The 19,194-nt window shown below is 54.6% G+C and overlaps 2 protein-coding genes across 4 annotated transcripts in view; one reads left to right on the plus strand and one right to left on the minus strand.

Moving 5' to 3' along the window:
• Znhit1 (zinc finger HIT-type containing 1) overlaps nucleotides 1-5,046 on the minus strand; it is a 6,210-nt gene extending 1,164 nt beyond the window's left edge. The window contains exons 1-2 of one of the 2 annotated variants that reach the window (XM_037198315.1): nucleotides 4,721-5,046; nucleotides 2,269-2,439 (exon numbers count right to left, since the gene is read on the minus strand). In XM_037198315.1, the coding sequence (XP_037054210.1) occupies nucleotides 2,269-2,439; nucleotides 4,721-4,739 (190 nt within the window). In that variant the 5' untranslated portion in view covers nucleotides 4,740-5,046. Of the gene's footprint in view, nucleotides 1-2,268; nucleotides 2,440-4,051; nucleotides 4,257-4,720 lie in introns of those variants that run through there. The other variant, XM_028894426.2, reaches the window with a different exon arrangement.
• Nucleotides 4,917-15,258, plus strand: Plod3 (procollagen-lysine,2-oxoglutarate 5-dioxygenase 3). Of its 2 annotated transcripts, XM_028894425.2 has the most exons (19): nucleotides 4,917-5,052; nucleotides 5,379-5,470; nucleotides 5,592-5,728; nucleotides 5,806-5,969; nucleotides 6,091-6,203; nucleotides 6,320-6,383; nucleotides 7,445-7,542; nucleotides 7,750-7,851; nucleotides 7,993-8,118; nucleotides 8,258-8,379; nucleotides 8,580-8,684; nucleotides 8,782-8,907; nucleotides 9,162-9,303; nucleotides 9,409-9,522; nucleotides 9,647-9,715; nucleotides 10,908-11,012; nucleotides 11,836-11,982; nucleotides 13,307-13,432; nucleotides 14,886-15,258. In XM_028894425.2, exons 1-19 carry the CDS (start codon nucleotides 4,935-4,937, stop codon nucleotides 15,039-15,041), a joined length of 2,226 nt encoding a protein of 741 aa, XP_028750258.1. In that variant the 5' UTR covers nucleotides 4,917-4,934; the 3' UTR covers nucleotides 15,042-15,258. The 2 variants fall into 2 exon arrangements, with proteins under 2 accessions (XP_028750258.1, XP_028750257.1); XM_028894424.2 differs by having other exon boundaries at nucleotides 9,162-9,522.
• Nucleotides 15,259-19,194: the final 3,936 nt, after the last annotated feature.

A 19,194-nucleotide genomic window follows, 5' to 3' on the forward strand; every position in this document is an offset into this window, starting at 1 on the left:
CCTCTCACGTGCTGGAACTACATACAGGCCTTTTTGTTGTTGTTGTTATTTTGACGCAAAGTCTCATGACATACCCCAGGCTGACTTCAAACTCACGACGTAGCCCAGGTTGACCTTAGATTCTTGGCAATTCTTCTACCTGAGCGTGCTGCGTGCTGCGTCTACAGGCATACTCCATCACACCTGCTTGCTTCACCTTTTTTATTCCACACACATAGAGAAACCCAGGCGCAGAGAGGGAAGACACGTGCTCAGCCCAGGAGCAGTTTCCAAGTCACCTCCCTGCTGGGACCCTTCCCACACGGCCTGCCCAGCCCTGACTCCTTTCCTCTCCCAGAGTTTGTTGTTTCTTTCTTTCTTTTTTTTTTTTTCAAGACAGGATTTCCCTGTGTAGCCCAGGCTGTCCTGAAACTCACAGAGATCCGCCTGCCTCTGCCTCCCGAGTGCTGGGATTAAAGGTGGGCGCCACCACCGCCTCAACCCCCACTGCTGACAGGGATACTTTGTATTATAAAGGCACACTTGTGGTGGGGGAGTGGCACACGCCCTTAATCCCAGCACTCCGGAGACAGAACCAGGCGGATCTCTGTGAGTTCGAGGCCAGCCTGGGCTACAGAGTGAGAACCAGGACAGACTCTAAAACTACAGAGAAACCCTGTCTTGAGGGGAAAAAAAACCTGACAGCCTGAGTTCAATCCCGAGAACCCACATTACAAAAGAGAACCAACTCCTGAAAGTTGTCCTGACATCCACCCACACGCCATGCCATGGCATGCATGTGTACACGCACATGCACATGCACACATATGCACAAATAAAACAATAGAAGTTGTTCACATTTTCAAAAACCTCTCTGGGTGTCATAGCGCACACCTTCGATCCCAGCAGCTGGTAGGTAGAGGCAGGCGGATCTCTGAGTTCAAGGCTGTCTGGTCTACACAGAGAGACCCTCTCCCAAAAAACAGACTGTAGTTGGTTTCTCACTCTTTTGTTCTTTACCCCATTTGGGGGGCCCGCCATCCAGCTCCCAAATAAATCACACACACGAAGGCTTATTCTTTCTTATAAATGCCCAGCCTTTATTGTTTCTAGCCAGCTTTTCTTAACTCAAATTATCCCATCAACCTTTTGCCTCTGGGCCTTTTAGCTTTCTCTATTCTCTATACCTTTCTTTACTTCTCACTCCATGGCTTGCTGTGTAGCTGGGTGGCTGGTCCCTGGAGTTTCCCCCTCCTTCTTCCTTCCCTGATCTCTCTTGCTTCCTCGTCCCTCTTTTTCTCCATCTGTTTATTCTCTCTGTCTGCCAGCCCCGCCTATCCTTTCTCCTGCCTTGCTATTGGCCATTCGGCTCTTTGTTAGACCAATCAGGGGTTTTAGACAGGCAAAGTAACACAGCTTCACAGAGTTAAACCAATGCAATATAAAGAATGCAACTCATCTTTGCATCATTAAAACAAATGTTCCACGGCATAAACAAATGTAACACCTCTTAAAATAATATTCCACAACAGACAGACAGACAGACAAAACCCTCCCTACAATAGAAAGAGGAGAGAAAGAACAGGCACAGACATGGATTACTAGCGCAGTGTACACAGCTGTTGGCGGTTGTTCTGTCAAGCCCTCCCTCCCCGTCCAGGTGTCCTTGGAGCACAAAGGTGACAGGAAAGGACGCTAACTTGACCCAGTGGTTCACAGTGCCCGAGCCCAGCCCAGACATCCACAGACCGAGAGACAAGTACGAGGCATGATAATGAGAGGCACAGGCGTCACAGGTCTCAGAAATGTGGCTGACACCTGACACAGAGGGGAAGACTGGATGTCACCCAGTCCAGAGTGACTGACAGCCCTTTGTCTCTGTCTGTAACCTGCTGACTGGAGAGGGCTCTTTAGAATAGTAACACATCGTCTTCTCGGACTGTCAGCTCTCTGAATCAATTGGAGTTTTAAAGAACCAGGGGCTGGTAACATTGCTCAGTGAGTAAGGACACCTGCTGCCCAACCCAGCAACCTGAGTGACCCAAGTTCAAACTCTGGAAGCCACAGGGTGGAAGGAGAGAACCAATTCCTCTAAGCTGTCTTCTGACCTCCACATGCCAGCATGTGCAGAAACGCACACACACACACACACACATGCATGCACACACAATAAAGAAATCAAAAATACAATAAAGATGCAATTCCCATCTCTGCTCATTGGCATCTGCAGTGACAGGCTGTGAGGAGCTTCGTGACACCGTCTCATTCTCTCTCCCACACCCCCCTCACCTGTGTCTGCATCGTCATCAAACTGAGGCAGCCTCTTGCCCAGCTGGGGGAGGCCCGCGTGGGGGTCATCCTGGAAGTTGTCATTCTCTAAAGCTTCTAGCTGTCGGTTGATCCGGCGCTGCCGGGCTGCCCGGTCCAGCACCCGCCGCTGTCCAGGGTCCTGGGAGCGAACTAGATGGGACAGGGTTACAGGGTCAAGAAAGCTGGGCTGGGCAGTCTCCTGGCCTCATCCCCACGATGCTGTGGAAGTTCCCAGCTCTTGACCCTGCTTCCTTCCAGCTTGGGAAGCCGGTTTTAGCCCTTCATGCTGACTCTTAGTCATCCAGCCCCAGCAGTCACTAGAGACACAGTAAACTCCGGCTGGGCAGATGGCTCAGTGGTTAGGAGCACTCTCCGCTCTTGTAGCGTGCTAGAGTTCAGTTTCCAGTACACAGGACCATCAGTCACCAGGGTGGTTCACAACCTCTTGTAACTTCAGCTCCAGGGGATCCAACTCCCCCTTCTGTCCTTCACAGGCACCTACACTCATCTGCACATAGCAACACACACACACACACACACACAAATTTTTAAAAAACAAGGGAGTACATTTAGGAACTGACATTATGCTGACCCCTGGCTTCCACATTCAACACACCTGTGAATGTGGCAAAATATCCAGTGTATGTTTCTAGAATGTTCCTTTCGCCTGAGTTGCATCTCTATGCCCCGTGACTGCACGGAATACAGTCCTTGGACTAAAAGGGTCTCTGTTCCCTGGCGTGGCTCCCAGTCGCCCTCCACTCTTGGTGACAATGCTTCCCAGTCCCACATCTCGGCTCCCCTCTCTCTCTTCAGGCCACCTCTGCCTGCCCTTCTTTTATCGATAACCCTGACCCTTTCCCACCCCCCACAACCTTCATTGGGGTCTCAGGAAGCCCAGGCTGGCCTGGAACTTACTATGTAGCTGGGAATGACTCCGGATGACCTCCTGTGCACCACCACGCCTGTGGCTTATGTGGTGCTGGGAATGGAACAGAGCTTTGTGTATGCTAGACAAGCACTCTACCAGCGGAGACAAACCCCTAGCCTCTTTTCTGGCATTTCTTTCTTCCAAAAGTTCATTTGTTCTATGTGTTTCTGTGCGCGTGTGGGCACCACAGTACAGGTGTGGAGGTCAGAGGACAATTTGTGAAGTTTTTGTCTCCCATCATGCGGGTCCTGGGGACTGACCTCAGGTGGTCAGGCTTGGCAGCAAGCACCTTTACCTACTGTGCCATCCTGTCAGCCGCCCATTCCTGGTGCTTCTAATCCAAACACAAAGCTGGGTTTCCCAGGGCATGCCAGTCTCAAGCCAGAACCCCCTCAAACCACAGACTTGGTTACAAGACATCGAGAAGCCGAGGCAGGACCAGCCTAACTACATAGGCAGCCTCGGCTACAAAGCGAACCCTGTCTCATTAAGAAAGAAAGCAGAAATAGTATGGGAGTGGAGCGGGGAGGGGCGGGGAGCCTGAAGCCAAGCGCTTTGGTTTCCTGGCTTCTCTGTGCCCTCCATCCCGAAGCTGGGGTGGGTACAAACGCTCACTGCACCCAGGCTTTGGAATGACAAGGTGTCCTCTCCGTCCCCGCGTCTAGCTCGCAGCAAACATTCACAAAACCTGAATGAATGGTTGCGGGGCGACCCCAAGGCCGAGCGAGAGGGCCCGCGAGAGGATCTGACATGAATAACGGGGCGGACGAACGTTACGGTGGACTCGAACTTGGGATGAAGAAAAGGGCGAACCTCCAAGGGTTCACATACCCGAGGGTTTCTTCTCCACCATTTGCGCAACACAGTCGCCGGGAGAACCGACTGCGCAGGCGTGTTAACCACCCAACCCTCGGTCCCCGCGCATCCCTTCCGGTGGCGTGCGCTCGCGCGCGTGCGCGGTCCTCCCCCTCCGCCTGGAAGTCATGGCGTGATGTTCCCTTGGAGACCAGAAGGCTTTCCCGCCATCTTTGATTGGGGCACACCTACTTCCGGTCGCGTTGTGGTTGTTTTAAAAAAAAAAAAAAAAAACCTAAGCGCTCTCCCCGCGCCCCCCACTCCCCCGCAGAGGGTCGCTTTTAAGACTTGGTGCGCGTGGTCTTTAGGGGCGCGCTCTGGCCCCTGGGGCCCTTTTGCAGCCCCGGAGCGTGTCCCCGGGCAGGGGCGGGTGGGTTCGGGGGGCTTTGTTGAACCCCGGCCCGCGGCGATGTCCCGCTTCGAGCTTCCCGGGGGTGGGGTGGGGCGTCAGTCCCCGCCGCGCCCCCCTCCCCCAGGCCTCGCCGTCCAGTCCTCCTCCGGGTCAGGGCCGTGGTCAGGACCCGCCCCCGCGTCCCCGGACCCTCCTCGAAAGGTCACTTCCCCTCCCTGGGACTCGGGCGGCGCCTGGGACCGGACCCCCGGCTGCTCCCCACCCCCGGCCAGCGCCCGCGGGACAATCCTTGCCTTGTCTCGCCGTCTGCATCTCGGGTTTTCGGCGGCCTCGGGTTACGCCTTGTTTCCAGGGCGGAGTCCCGAGCGCAGCTCCTCCTCGCCGCGCGCTCGCCTGCCCCTCTTCCCAGAATCTTCTTCTCCCGGAGTCCGGAACCCAGGCTAAGCTCAGCCCCGCGGCCGGCCCGGGTGTCGCCCGAGTGCGCCGCCGCCGCTGCCGCCGCTGGCCATGGCTGCGTCCGGCCCGGAGCCCCGGCTTCTGCTCCTCCTCCTGCTGCTGCTGCCGCCGCTGCCCCCGGTGACTTCTGCCTCCGACCGACCCCGGGGCTCCAACGCTGTCAACCCAGGTGAGAACCCGGGAGCCCAGTGGGCAGAGTCGACACGTCTGCCAGCCTGGGAGGGAGTGTCCAGCCCCTCCCGGGCCCCAGAGCATCACCCTCTCCCCCACGCTGAACTAAGGGGTCCCAGGGCCCCCTGACAGCAGGAACACCCCAGCCCCCAGCCCTGTGTGTTACTCTCCCCCGACTCTTCTGGAGACCACATGTCCCAGGGCAGGAAGAAGTTTAAGGAGGGAAGTGGAAGGAACTTCAGTGAAATAACGGGGAGGTGGAGGGGATACACACGTGGGACACCGAGCCGGGGGTCCTAAGTGCCAGTTCCGTGGCTGTGACAGACAAATTGCTGGTGATCACTGTGGCGACGGCGGAGACCGAGGGATACCGGCGTTTTCTGCAGTCTGCGGAGTTCTTTAACTACACTGTCCGGGTGAGTGGGGGCCTCTTGGGAGAAGCCCCATCCAACCGGAGTGGGCTGGCGGCTGGTCTTGTTTCCTCACCTTGGCCAGCTGAACCTCTGCCATGGCGTGGGGGCGGGGTCTTTCCTGCAGACCCTGGGCCTGGGCCACGAGTGGCGAGGGGGAGACGTGGCTCGAACCGTGGGTGGAGGCCAGAAGGTCAGATGGCTAAAGAAGGAGATGGAGAAATACGCAAACCAGGAAGACAGGATTATCATGTTTGTAGACAGGTAAGGAGGGTCTGGGGTGGACAGACAGGGAAAGGGAGAATAGGGGGAGAGAAAAAGAGACCCCTTTCCCTGCCCAGCTACGACGTGATTCTGGCCAGCAGCCCCGCGGAGCTGCTGAAGAAGTTTGTCCAGAGCGGCAGTCATCTCCTGTTCTCTGCTGAGAGCTTCTGCTGGCCCGAGTGGGCGCTGGCAGAGCAATACCCTGAGGTGGGCACGGGCAAGCGCTTCCTCAACTCCGGTGGTGAGTGGCCAAGGACTCAAGACCGGGCTCCCTTCCCTCCGCCCACCCCCAGGTTCCCCGAGGTTGGAGAGAGAGTGGGGTCCTGGGATTCCTGGGGGTCTATCTCTCTTCTGTCCCCCAGGATTCATTGGCTTCGCTCCTACCATCCATCAAATCGTCCGCCAGTGGAAATACAAGGATGATGATGATGATCAGTTGTTCTACACTCGACTGTACCTGGACCCAGGGCTGCGGGTAGGGAGACTGGGCGGGGGGCGTCCCCTAGTCGAACGGGAGAGAAGGCATGAGGGGAGCTGGAGAAAGATCGGGTGCCGCCTGTCCTCCGCTCATGTCCATCTCATGCTCTCTAGGAGAAGCTCAAACTTAATCTGGACCATAAGTCCCGGATCTTCCAGAACCTCAATGGAGCCCTAGGTGAGGAAGAAGATGGTTAGAAGTGGGTGGTGAGGGACGGGTGCCTGCTAGAACCAGGCTGGTCTGCAGATGACCAGTGTGCTGACTTATCCAGTACCTAAGCATATTATATTGTGTTAGTGATAGGGAGGCTGGAGTGTGGCTCAGTGGTAGAGCACCTGCTAGAATCCCCCAGTGAGGGGCTGGGGTGTGACTCAGTGGTAGAGCCCCTGCCTAGAATCCCCCAGTGAGGGGCTGGGGTGTGGCTCAGTGGTGGAGCAACTGCCTAGAATCCCCCAGTGAGGGGCTGGGGTGTGGCTCAGTGGTAGAGCACCTGCCTAGAATCCCCCAGTGAGGGGCTGGGGTGTGGCTCAGTGGGAGAAGGTGTACCTAGCATATCGAAACCGAGGTTCAATCCTTGGCACCACCCAAAACAAAAAGGGAACATGGTGGTTGGCGCTCAGGTCTCTATCGACCAGGCACGTGCTGTGGTACCCAGTCAGGGGCTCTCCCACTGTGATTTCATTAACACAGAGCTGCAAAGTTCCCTGACTTCCCACCTTGGAAGACCCTTGGGCAGGTAAGAAAACTGACTCGCATAGGGCCTAGTGAATCACCCAGGTCACTCGGGTAGAGTGACTGAACTCTCCAAGGTGGCAACAGCCTGGTCAGACTTACAGAAGCCAAGGATGATGTTATAGCCCTGATCTCAGATCTCAGAGGAAGGAGGGCCTTGAGTTGCAGGCCATAGCAAGGCCCTTTCCAAGGAAAGAAGGACCACAGAAAAAGCACAAAAAAAAAAAAAAAAAAAAAAAAAAAAAAAAATTTTCTCGTGTATTTGTTTTGGAGGGGAGCACACGGAGGGAGGTCAGAGGTCAGCTCTTGAGAGTCTATTCTTTCCTTCTCCCTTGTGGTTTCTGGGTCTCAGGCTTGGTGGCCAGGGCCTCTGTCCACTGAGCCATCTCACCAGCCCCAGTCACACACACTAGATGACGACTTAAACCAATTCAGTGATGTTTTTGCCTGTTGCTTTGCCGTTCCCAAATAAAGGGACTCTTGAAAGCCTTCCCTTTTCCCCCCAGATGAGGTGGTCTTAAAGTTTGACCAGAATCGTGTGCGCATCCGGAATGTGGCCTACGACACCCTTCCTGTTGTGGTCCACGGAAACGGTCCCACTAAGGTGCCCCTGGTGCCCTCAGCCCTTGCTTGTCTCAGGTCCCGGGTACCCCATCCCTCCTGGACCGTCTGGTCCTCCCCACTCCCAGTAGAAGACCTGCCGGGATAGATGCTGCTCCTTCTTGCTGGAATCTCCCTGTGCTGAGCCCAACTCGCCTCTCGCCTGTCCCCAGACACCTCCACTTTAGCTACCCACCCCCTGTCCCCACAGCTCCAGCTCAACTACCTGGGGAACTATGTCCCCAATGGCTGGACTCCCCAGGGAGGCTGTGGATTCTGCAACCAGAACCAGAGGACACTCCCGGGGGGGCAGGTGAGGAGAGACGTGATGTAGGGCAGCCTCCGTTGCGGAGCTCCTGGGCATCCCACCTGGCCGAGTGGGCAGCGGCTGGTGGGGGCTACGGGGCAGAGAGAGGCCCGGGCTTCTGTGAGCCTTGTCCTGTGGTGTCCCCAGCCTCCCCCCCGGGTGCTTCTGGCCGTGTTTGTGGAGCAGCCCACGCCCTTCCTGCCTCGATTCCTCCAGCGACTGCTGCTCCTGGATTACCCTCCGGACAGGATCTCTCTTTTCCTTCATAATAACGTGAGATATGGGAGACCCCACCCCCAACCCTGTACGGACGCCCTGCATCCTGCACCTCTTCCCGTCTGCCCTCCCCTGATTGCATCCCTCATGGACCCCTCTCATTGTCAGTCCAACCCTCTCCCTGTCCCGTCTTCAGGAGGTGTACCATGAGCCTCACATTGCTGACGCCTGGCCACAGCTGCAGGACCACTTTTCAGCAGCAAAGCTAGTAGGCCCAGAGGAAGCGCTGAGCCCAGGGGAGGCCAGGGACATGGCCATGTGAGTGACTCTCCCTGAGCCTTCACATTCCACTCCCCTGCCTCATCATCTGCCGTAGACGGTGGAGCCCCTGGGAAGGAGACACCGACTCTCGTCCTCATCTCGGGGCTGGGAGAGCCCCCCTCATCCCACCATCCCCGTCGGCCTGCCTCCATGCCCCATTTGGCTCATCTCCCCATTTTGTGGGTCTTCTGCTCCAGGGATAGCTGTCGGCAGGACCCCGAGTGCGAGTTCTACTTCAGCCTGGATGCTGATGCTGTCCTTACCAACCCCGAGACCTTGCGCATCTTGATTGAACAAAACAGGTGACCAGCCCCACCCATCCGTGGAGCCCCAGGACATGGTCCTGTCCCCTCTCGTTCACTTCCCTCTGCCCATCCTTCACCTCTGTTTTATCCACAGGAAGGTAATAGCCCCCATGCTTTCCCGCCATGGCAAGCTCTGGTCCAACTTCTGGGGTGCCCTGAGCCCCGATGAGTACTATGCCCGCTCCGAAGACTACGTGGAGTTGGTGCAGCGGAAGCGAGTGTGAGTCCCCCCACCCATGTGTGCCATGCCGGTGCCAGAGCCTTCCCTGGGTCCCCACTCCGTGGCATCCTCTGTGGTCATTAGGCCGCAGCTGTGGGTCGGGACTGGTAATGGATTGCATGGTTATATTGTATCAGTGATGTGATGGCTTCAGGCCCAGGGTTCTGGGGTACCCTGAGGGAAGGAGCCTCTGCGATGAACAAAGTGTAATCTGGGGGGTTGTCCGCCTGGCTGATCGTACCTCGTGCCGGCAGGGGCGTGTGGAACGTGCCCTACATATCCCAGGCATATGTGATCCGCGGGGAGACCCTGAGGACGGAGCTGCCCCAGAAGGAGGTGTTCTCTGGCGGTGACACTGACCCAGACATGGCTTTCTGTAAGAGCCTCCGGGATAAGGTGAGTGGGGTGGTTGGCATGGGTCGCCACGTCTCGGGACTTGATGCTGTGCCCGCAGCCTCCTGTTGTCCTCCTCACGCATGCCCACCCTTTACCCCACTCCAGGGCATCTTCCTCCACCTCAGCAATCAGCACGAGTTTGGCCGGCTGCTGGCCACGTCTCGCTATGACACTGACCACTTACACCCAGACCTCTGGCAGATCTTCGACAACCCTGTGGTAAGAGGGGCCCTTTGACCCTGCCTCCACCCAGTAGGGGCCCCCCCACTGCCACCATCAGGGGTGGGTGACCCAGTGGAGGGGGTAAAGAAGGCTCCACTCAAACGCCCAACGCCTCCCGCAGGACTGGAAAGAACAGTACATCCATGAGAACTACAGCCGGGCCCTGGATGGGGAGGGGCTGGTGGAGCAGGTAAGCCGCCCCAGGACCTCGGCCTGGGTGAAGCGCCCACTGCCGGGATTGGTGGCCTCCAAGCTGAGCCCCCAGGGACTGAGGGTTGGCCGTTTGGGCAAGAGGGAGGCTGATAGCCACACTAAGCGTCACGGGGCCCGTAATCCTAGAGGTCCGGAAGCCGATGGAGAGGATGGAGAGTTCCAGGCTAGCCTGGGCTACCTAGTGAGTGCCAGACCAGCCACGGGCAGGTGACAAGACCACGTCTCAGGAAACAGAAGGGGCGGACGAGATGACTCCGTGGTTAAACCCTTCACACATTCACACATAAGCATGTGGACCCAGTTCAGATCTCCAGAACCCACGTAAATGCTGGGTGTGTGGTGGTCCTCCTGTAACTCCAGCCTGAGAAGGCAGAGACTGAGGATCCTCAGCAGGCTGACTAGCCAGACCAGCTGCATCAGTAAGCTCTGGGTTTGATTAAGAGATCCTGCCTCAGTGGAGAAGGTGCAGGAAAAATCGATCAGTTCATGGTGTCAGACTCAGACTTCACATACACACATTTGAGCACACACCCCTACACAGGTGTGCCTACACTCACATGAAGACAGAGCGGTGTGGTGTGTGTCTGTAATCCCAGAGTTCAGGTAGTAGTGGAGGCAGGAAGAGGAGGGTTAGGAGTCACAGGCCAGCCTGAGACACAGAGCAAGTTCAAGACCATCCTGGATTACATAGTAAGACCTTTTCTAGAACTAAATAAATGGGCCGGGGCTGTAGCTCACTTGGTAGAATACTTGCCTAGCATTCACAAAGCCCCAGGTTCAATCCCCAGCACTGTGTAAACTGAGCATGGTGTTGCATGCCTGGGATCTCAGCACTTGGGAGGTGGAAGCAGGAGGATCAGAAGTTCAAGGCCAGCCTCAGCTACATAGTGAGTTTGAGGCCAGCCTGGGCTAAATTTAAAAAAAAATGCAGAACAGGGTCATTGTCCTAGATACTGGGGCTCCAGGCGCCCTGCTTCTGCCCTTTTCTGCTCAGGCCTCTTCACTGACTACCCCCCACCCCGTCAGCAGCCTAGCGAGCTCAGGTGGCCCTTACTTAGATCCTCTCCGTCCGTCTGTCTCCCCTGCCCTGTCCTGTTGCCTGCCCCGCCCTCTGCCCCCCTTCCTGGAGCTCACCTTGCCCTGTCCCTTGTCGCCCTGCCTGCTACCAGCCGTGCCCAGATGTGTACTGGTTCCCACTGCTGACAGAGCAGATGTGTGATGAGCTGGTGGAGGAAATGGAACACTATGGCCAGTGGTCTGGAGGCCGGCACGAGGTGAGGGCTGAGGGCTCCCGAGAGGGACCGTGGGATTGGGGTACGGAGGGGAATCCCCGGGGTGGGACTCATTCCGGGTACATTCGTGACTTGTCTCCTCACTGTGACAATATCTGACAAGCAGCTTGAAGAAGGGGTTTCTGACTGCTCACAGTCTGTGGGCGCAGTCCGTCATGGCGGGAGGGTGGCAGCAGGCGTATGAGGCGGCGGGTCACGTGGCATCTGCAGTCAGGAAGCAGAGACAGATGGATGTTGGTGCTCAGCTCCCTTGCTCTGTCGTTCAGGCCAGGACCTTGGCACAGGGGATGGGGCTGCCCACAGTGGTCAGGTCTTCCCATCTCTGTCACCCTAGTCCAGATAATCCCTCCTGACATGCCCAGAGGCTCGTCTTCTAGGTGTTTCTAGGTCCCGTTGAGTGAGAGTCAAGGTTAGCTGTAACACAGAGGGCGCTCGCTTATTTCATGGCTACGGGTGTTAGATAGCATGGCCAGGTGACATGGGAAGGTGGAGCGATTCACAGGAGAGCTAGCTGGCAGCAGCAGAGACTGAAAGGCCCAGATAGACAGAAGTGTTAAGACTCGGACCGGGCGGTGGTGGTGCACATCTTTAATCCCAGCACTCGGAAGGCAGAGGCAGGCGGATCTCTGAGTTTGAAGCCAGCCTGGTCTATAGAGCGAGATCCAGGACAGCCAGGGCTACACAGAGAAACCCTGTCTTGAAAAAAAAAAAAAAAAAAGGAACCAACAAGATGAAGCTGATATTGTCCCTGAGGAAGAATGGGCTAGCCCAGGGATGTGTGTGGCTCAGTGTCTGTTGTCCACAGGATTCCAGGCTGGCTGGAGGATACGAGAATGTTCCCACCGTGGACATCCACATGAAGCAGGTCGGGTACGAAGACCAGTGGCTTCAGCTGCTGAGGACGTACGTGGGGCCCATGACCGAGCATCTGTTCCCTGGCTACCACACCAAGGTGGGCTGTCCCAACCACTGCTGTCTCCTTCTAACAGTACCCCGGTCCTGGAAGGCTCCATACACACACCCCTCTCAATCAGTGTAGCATCCAAGGCTCCACAGACCTAGGGCTTGGGATGGAGATGGGATTGGGAAGAAGTCAGGCCTCCTACTTGGGCTGCTGTGCCTTTAGAAGAATCACTGGAGGGGCATGCTGACCCCTAAACCTCATCACTTGAGAACCTGAGGTATGAAGACCAAGAGTTTGAGGAAAGCATGGGCTGTCTCAGATCAGAAGAGAAGGGCTGGAGATGTGGGTCAGTTAGAGTGTTTGCCTCGCATGCACAAAGCCCTAATGTAGACTGAGTTTTTCTGTCCTGACGGCCTGTTCCCAAATACCTCGCAGCCACTTTCCCAAGTTACCACACAGAGGCTTATATCAATTATAAACGCTTGGTTGATAGCTCAGGCTTATTACTAGCTAACTCTTATGACTTAAATTAACCCATTTCTATTAGTATTAGTATTATCACATTGCTCATGGCTTTACCTGTCCTCTAGCATGTCTTGCTTCCTGGGCAGCTGGCAGGTGTCTCCCAGACTCCGCCCTCCTTCTTCTCAGCATTCTCAGTTTGGTGTTCCTGCCTAACTTCCTGCCCAGTTACCAGCCTGCCAGCTTTTCATTAACCAATGAGAGTAATACATCATAGTGTAGAAAAGGGTTGTTCCACAGCACCCTAACTTCCATCCCCAGCACTGTGTAAACTGGAGGTAAGGTAATAAGCACAGGACTGTAATCCCAGCACTCAGGAGGTCGAGGCAGGAGGATTAGAGAAGTTCAGGGTCGTCTGTAGCTACATAGTTACATCTGTAGCTACATAGTTACATCTGTAGTTTGAGGCCAGCCTGGGCTACGTGACACTTTGTTTCAAAAACACGGGGAGACATCAGCCGGGGAGATGGCTTCACCAGTAAAGGGCTTGTCATGAAAGCATGATGACCTGAGTTCCTGTCGTCAACATCTGTGTAAAAAGCTGGACATGGCATTCCACATCTGCACTCCCAGTTCTGGGGAGGGACCTAAGGTAGAGGAGGACAAGTAGACCCAGGTGTGGTGACACACGCCTATGATCCCAGCACTCAGGAGGCAGAGGCAGGAAGATCTCTGAGTTCAAGACCAGTTTGGTCTACATAGTGAGTTCCAGGACAGCCAGGGCTACACAGCGAGACCCTGTTTTGAAAAAACAAAAAAAAAACAGAGAGAGAGAGAGAAAAAGAGAGAGAGAAGGAAGAGCCGTGGCTTTCCTTGTCCTTCCTGTAGCTTCCACCTCATGTCTCCACAGACGCGGGCGGTGATGAACTTTGTGGTCCGCTACCGGCCAGATGAGCAGCCCTCTCTTCGGCCACACCATGACTCGTCCACCTTCACCCTCAATGTTGCCCTCAATCACAAGGGCGTGGATTATGAGGTGAGTCTGGGGTCCTTCCTGTCTCAAGACGCTCGGGCTCCTCCACACACACACTTCACCTCGCAGCCTTGTCTAGCTCCTTTCCTGGGCCTTCTCACGTCTCGTTCTTTTGTGTCATGCCTTGGATCAGCTGCATCACAGGCCATCACGAGGGAAGCCGAGGCAGGAACTCAAGCAGGGCAGGAACCTGGAGGCAGGAGCTGATGCAGAGGCCATGGAGGGGTGCTGCTTACTGGCTTGCTCCTCATGGCTTGCTCAGCCTGCTTTCTTTGTTTTTTTTTTTTTTTTTTTTTTTTTTTTTTAAATTTTTTTTTTTTTTTTTTTTTTTGGTTTTTCGAGACAGGGTTTCTCTGTAGCTTTGCGCCTTTCCTGGAACTCACTCGGTAGACCAGGCTGGCCTCAAACTCACAGAGATCCGCCTGGCTCTGCCTCCCGAGTGCTGGGATTAAAGGCGTGCGCCACCACCGCCCGGCTTTTTTTTTTTTTTTTTTAGAGACAGGGTTTCTCTGTGTAGCTTTGCACCTTTCCTGGGACTCACTTGGTAGCCCAGGCTGGCCTCGAACTCACAGAGATCCGCCTGGCTCTGCCTCCCGAGTGCTGGGATTAAAGGTGTGCGCCACCACCACCTGGCTTCAGCCTGCTTTCTTACAGAACCCAGGACCACCAGCCCAGGGATGGCTCCATCCACAGTGGGCTGGGTCCTCCCCCATCAATTATCAGTCAAGAAAATGCCCACAGGCTTGCCTACAGGCCAGTCTGATGGAGGTGTTTGCCCCTGTGAGACTCCTCATCCCTGATGACCCCATCTTTCAAGTTGGCGTTAACCAGCACAGCGGTTTCCCTCCTTTCTCGATTCCCCAAGTCTGAATTGGTTCCTTTTCCGTTTTGGCTCACGGTCTGGGAGTGTGGGTGGGGAAGGCATGGAGCCGGAGGGAGGCTGCTAGTTACATTGTATCCACAGCCAGGAAGCCAAGAGGTGAAGCCTGGTGCCCAGCTCGCCTTTCTCCTTCCGTTTTTAAAATTTAATTTAATTGTATGTTTGTGTGAGGGCGTCAGATCCCCTGGAACTGGAGTTACAGACAGTTGTGAGCTGCCGTGTGGGTGCTGGGAATTGAACCCGGGTCCTCTGGAAGAGCAAGCAGTGCTCTTAACCGCTGAGCCATCTCTCCATTCCTTACTTGCTCCTTTTTATCAGTCCTAGCTGCCAGCCCGTGAAATGGCGCCATCCTTATTCAGGGTGGGTCTTCCCGATCCTCTTCAACCCATTCTAGAAACTCTCTCTCTGATATTCCCAGAGATTTGATTCTCTGATGACAATGAATTGCATCAAGTTGGCAGTCCAGATTAACCACCAGCCCCTTTGAATGGCGCCTCTCCCTGCCTGTTGCCCCCGCCCCCACATCCCCTGTCGCTAACCTTACTTTTATTTTTATGTTCTCTCTCCTCTCCCCAGGGAGGTGGCTGCCGTTTCCTGCGTTATGACTGCAGAGTCTCATCCCCCAGGAAGGGCTGGGCTCTCCTGCACCCTGGCCGCCTCACACACTACCATGAGGGGCTGCCCACCACCCGGGGCACTCGATACATCATGGTGTCCTTTGTTGACCCCTGACACTCGACCAGTCTGCCAAACCTTCGCCGCCATTGTGCCTTGTTGGGCCCAGGGGGTCCCATTCTGCTACCCTCAGAGAGAGGGGCCCTGGCTCGTCTCACTTCCTGGTGTGTCTGTGTGCCTGGGACTGAATGCCCGGCCCCAGCGTCCCTCTCAGGAGGTCCCTGGAGTCTTCCACCTTCCCACTGACCCCATGGACTCAGGGGGAGTGAACTCTTCTTTTGTTTGTTTTTTGTTTGTTGAGACAGGGTTTCTCTGTGTAGCTCTGGCTGTCCTGGATCTCGATCTGTAGACCAGGCTGGCCTCGAACTCACAGAGATCCGCCTGCCCCTGCCTCCCGAGTGCTGGGATTAAAGGCGTGCACCACTGCTACCCAGCAGGAGCGGACTTCTGAGAGTTCCCTACCTGATAAATTATTGTGCTTTCTCAGCCTCACTTCAATAAAAGGGTGTTTGTAACTGTTGAGTCCACGAGTCATATATATATAAAGTCAGGGTCTCATGTAGCCCAGGCTGGCCTCCAGCTCACTAGAGGGATTACAGTTGTGCACCACCATGTCCACATTATACAGTGCTGGGGGTCAAACCCAGAGTCCTGCATGGCGGCAAGTTCTCTACCAACTGAGCTACGTGCCCTCTCCTTTATTCTTTTTTAAAGTAAATTTTGTGTATGTTAAGTGTGGGTCTATGCACATGAGGTGTCCACAGAGGCCAGAAGATGGCATCACACAAGATGGAACTAGAGTCACAGGTAGTGGGGTTGAGAGCGGCCTGCCTGGAGTGCTGGGAACCAAACTCTGGTCCTCTGCAAGAGCTGCCGGCACTCATAACCTCGGAGCCAGCTCTGCAGTCCCCTCCCCCTTTTATTACATTTGTGTGTGTGTGTGTGTGTGTGTGTGTATGTAACTTGTGGGGATAGGTTTTCTTCTACCATGTGCGTGCTGGGTAGTTTATGTCAATTGGACACAAGCTAGAGTTATCTGAGAGGAGGGAACCTCAATTGAGAAAATGCCTCCAGAAGATCAAGCTGTAAGGCATTTTCTTAAGTAGTGATCAATAGGGGAAGACCCAGTCCATGGTGGGTGGTGCCATCCCTGAGCTGGTGGTCCTGGGTTCTATAAGGAAGGAGGCTGAGCAAGCCATGTTGAGTGAGCCAGTGAGCAGCACCCCTCCATGGCCTCTGCATCAGCTCCTGCCTCTAGGATCCTGCCCTGTCTGAGTTCCTGTCCTGACTTCCTTCATGATGAACTACAATGTGGAAGCATAAGCCAAATCAACCCTTTCCTCCCCAACTTGCACTGGGTCATGGTGTCTTGTCGAAGCAGCAATAGAAATCCTGACTAAGACAGTGTGAGACCCAGAGATCAAACTCAGAATAATCTGTCAAGCTGGTGACAAGCACCTTCACCACTGAGCCCTCTCGATGCCCCTTCTTAGATTTTTGAGACAGGATCTCTCTGTGTATTCTAGGTTGGTCTTGGTTTTAAGGTGATCCTCTTACCTCTGCCTTCCAAGGGCTGGGATTGCTAGCATGAGGTACCCTACTTGGCTTGCATGACTTAAAAATGAAAGCCAGGGGGCTGGAGAGATGGCTCAGCGGTTAAGAGCACTGATTGTTCTTCCAGAGGTCCTGAGTTCAATTCCCAGCACCCACATGGTGGCTCACAACCATCTGTAATGAGATCTGATGCCCTCTTCTGGCCAGCAATCATACATGCTGTATACATAATAAATAAATAAATAAATCTTTTAAAAAAAAAAATGAAAGCCAGGGCCAGGTGGTAGTGTTGGCACACGCCTTTAATCCCAGCACTTGGGAGGCAGAGCCAGGTGAATCTCTGTGAGTTCGAGGCCAGCCTGGGCTACCGAGTGAGTTCCAAGAAAGGTGCAAAGCTACACAGAGAAACCCTGTCTCAAAAAACAAAACAACAACAAAATGAAGGCCAGAAAATGCAGTGTGTAATCCTAGCATCCAGGAGACAGAGGCAGGAGGGTGTGGAGTTCAAGACCAGCCAGGGCTACATAGTGAGTGTGTCTCAAAATATAAATAGCAAGGGGTGTTGAGATAGCTCAGCTGGTAAAGGTGCTTGCAGCCAAACCTGTCTAAACAACCAAGGGCTGGGGATATCCCTCAGTGGTGGGGTACTTACTCAGCATTCACATGGTCCTGTGTTTGATCGAGTCAGGGAGATGGCCCTCTGGGTACAGGCATTTGCTGCTGTCAAATCTGGGTTCAGTCCCTCAGACCCACATGTTGGAAGAAGGGAACAAACCCCCAAGTAGCCCTTTGGCCTTTACAGGCAAAAAGGGTGTGTGCACTCTTCCACAACTCCGCCTCCTCACACACACACACACACACACACACACACACACACACTTCCTAAAAGTTAAAAAAAGAAAATTAGGATCAAATACTCTTGATCACCAGTTACACATTTCCTGCCTCTTAACACCTCCAGGTCCACAGCGAGTTCCTTCCTTCTGCCCAGGGTATAAGCTGACGATGTAACCGATCCATGGTATGGTTAAGGGGAGGTTTTCATCGTAGATACGGGAGAACAGCCAGAGGCATCTGAAAGAGTCCAGAGCAGAGAGGGAATGTAGTAGGCTGGACCTGGCCAGGAGAGAAGCGGGGGTGGGGAGGGTGAGGGGGTGGGGACACGGGACGGGACACGACACAAGGAAAGTGCTGGCAAAAGAGAAGAAAGTAAGCTGTAGGCACACGCCTTTAATCCCAGCACTGGGGAGGCAGAGGCAGGAGGATCTCTGTGAGTTCCAGGACAGCCTGGGCTACCAGGACAGCCAAGACTACACAGAGAAACCCTGTCCCGAAAAACCAATAAATAAATAAATTACAGTAAGCTTCCAAGCCCTGCTGTGTGTGTGTGTGTGTGTGTGTGTGTGTGTGTGTGTGTGTGTGTGTGAGAGAGAGAGAGAGAGAGAGAGAGAGAGAGAGAGAGAGAGAGAGAGAGAGAGAGTTTCTCTGTGTAGCTTTGGCTGTCCTAGCTCTGTAGACCAGGCTGGTCTCGAACTCGCAGAGATCTGCCTGCCTCTGCCTCCAGGGTGCTGAGATTTAAAGGCGTGTGAGACCATCGCCAGGTTTGACATGGGTGAGTTCTGAGGGGAGACACACTCAGTAAGGCATGCACTTTGCTGACTGAGTTATTTCCCTAACCCTCCCCCAACTCTTTTTTAAAAGATTTACTTGGGGATTGGAGGGATGGCTCAGCCATTATGATTGCCTATTGCTTTCCCAGAGAATCTGAGTTTGGTTCCCAGCACCCAGGTCAGACCGCTCACAACCACATCAGCTCCAGAGAAGCTGGTGCCTCTGGCATTCACCCTCCCACCCTGTACACACGTACACATGGGTAAAAAGAAAAAGATTTTAAAATCTTATTGTAAAATCTTTATTTGTTTTACTTGTGTGTGTCTGTGTGCACACATGTGTCCGAGAGCTTGCAGGCGCCTGTGGAGGCCAGGAAAGGGCATCGGGTGCCCCGGGGCTGGGGTTACAGATGGTCGTGAGATAACTGACATGGGTACAGGAACCAACTTAGGTCTTTTGTTGTTTTGTTTTGTTTTTCAAGACAGGGTTTCTCTGTGTAGCCCTGGCTGTCCTGAAACTCGCTCTGTAGACTAGTCTGGCCTTGAACTCACAGTGATCCACCTGCCTCTCACTCCCGAGTGCTGGGATTAAAGACGTGTGCCACCCTGGCTTGGAGCGCAGTAAGTGCTCTTAACTGCTCAGCCATCTCTCCAGATTCTCTGCGGCGCCCGCCCTCTTTCTATGAATGACAGGTATTGAGCCGGACTGTGTGTAGGTCCTGTGTGCAGCTGTTCTGACTTCAGGATGGTAAGAATCCTGTGCCTGAAGATCGTATGCCTCAGCAGCGGGGCCCTGGGACTGTCTGCAGACCCTGCAGCGGCCTCCTGGTGCTTATAGCCCTGGGAATTTGACCTTAATTAGACCCAGGCAGTGACTACGGAGTTTTCAGACTTGCTCTTGTAAAGGCCCATGGGGTCTTACAGCACATGTCAGATCTCTATCTCAGCCTAGTAGCAGAGACCTGAGGCCCTAACCGCCACCGTGGAGTTCAAACACCTTGCGCTAGGCTCCTGGCCACGCCCCGATCATGCCCGCTTCATCCTAT

The sequence above is a fragment of the Peromyscus leucopus genome, chromosome 23 (genome assembly GCF_004664715.2).
Source record: "Peromyscus leucopus breed LL Stock chromosome 23, UCI_PerLeu_2.1, whole genome shotgun sequence".
Taxonomy (NCBI): Eukaryota; Metazoa; Chordata; class Mammalia; order Rodentia; family Cricetidae; genus Peromyscus; species Peromyscus leucopus.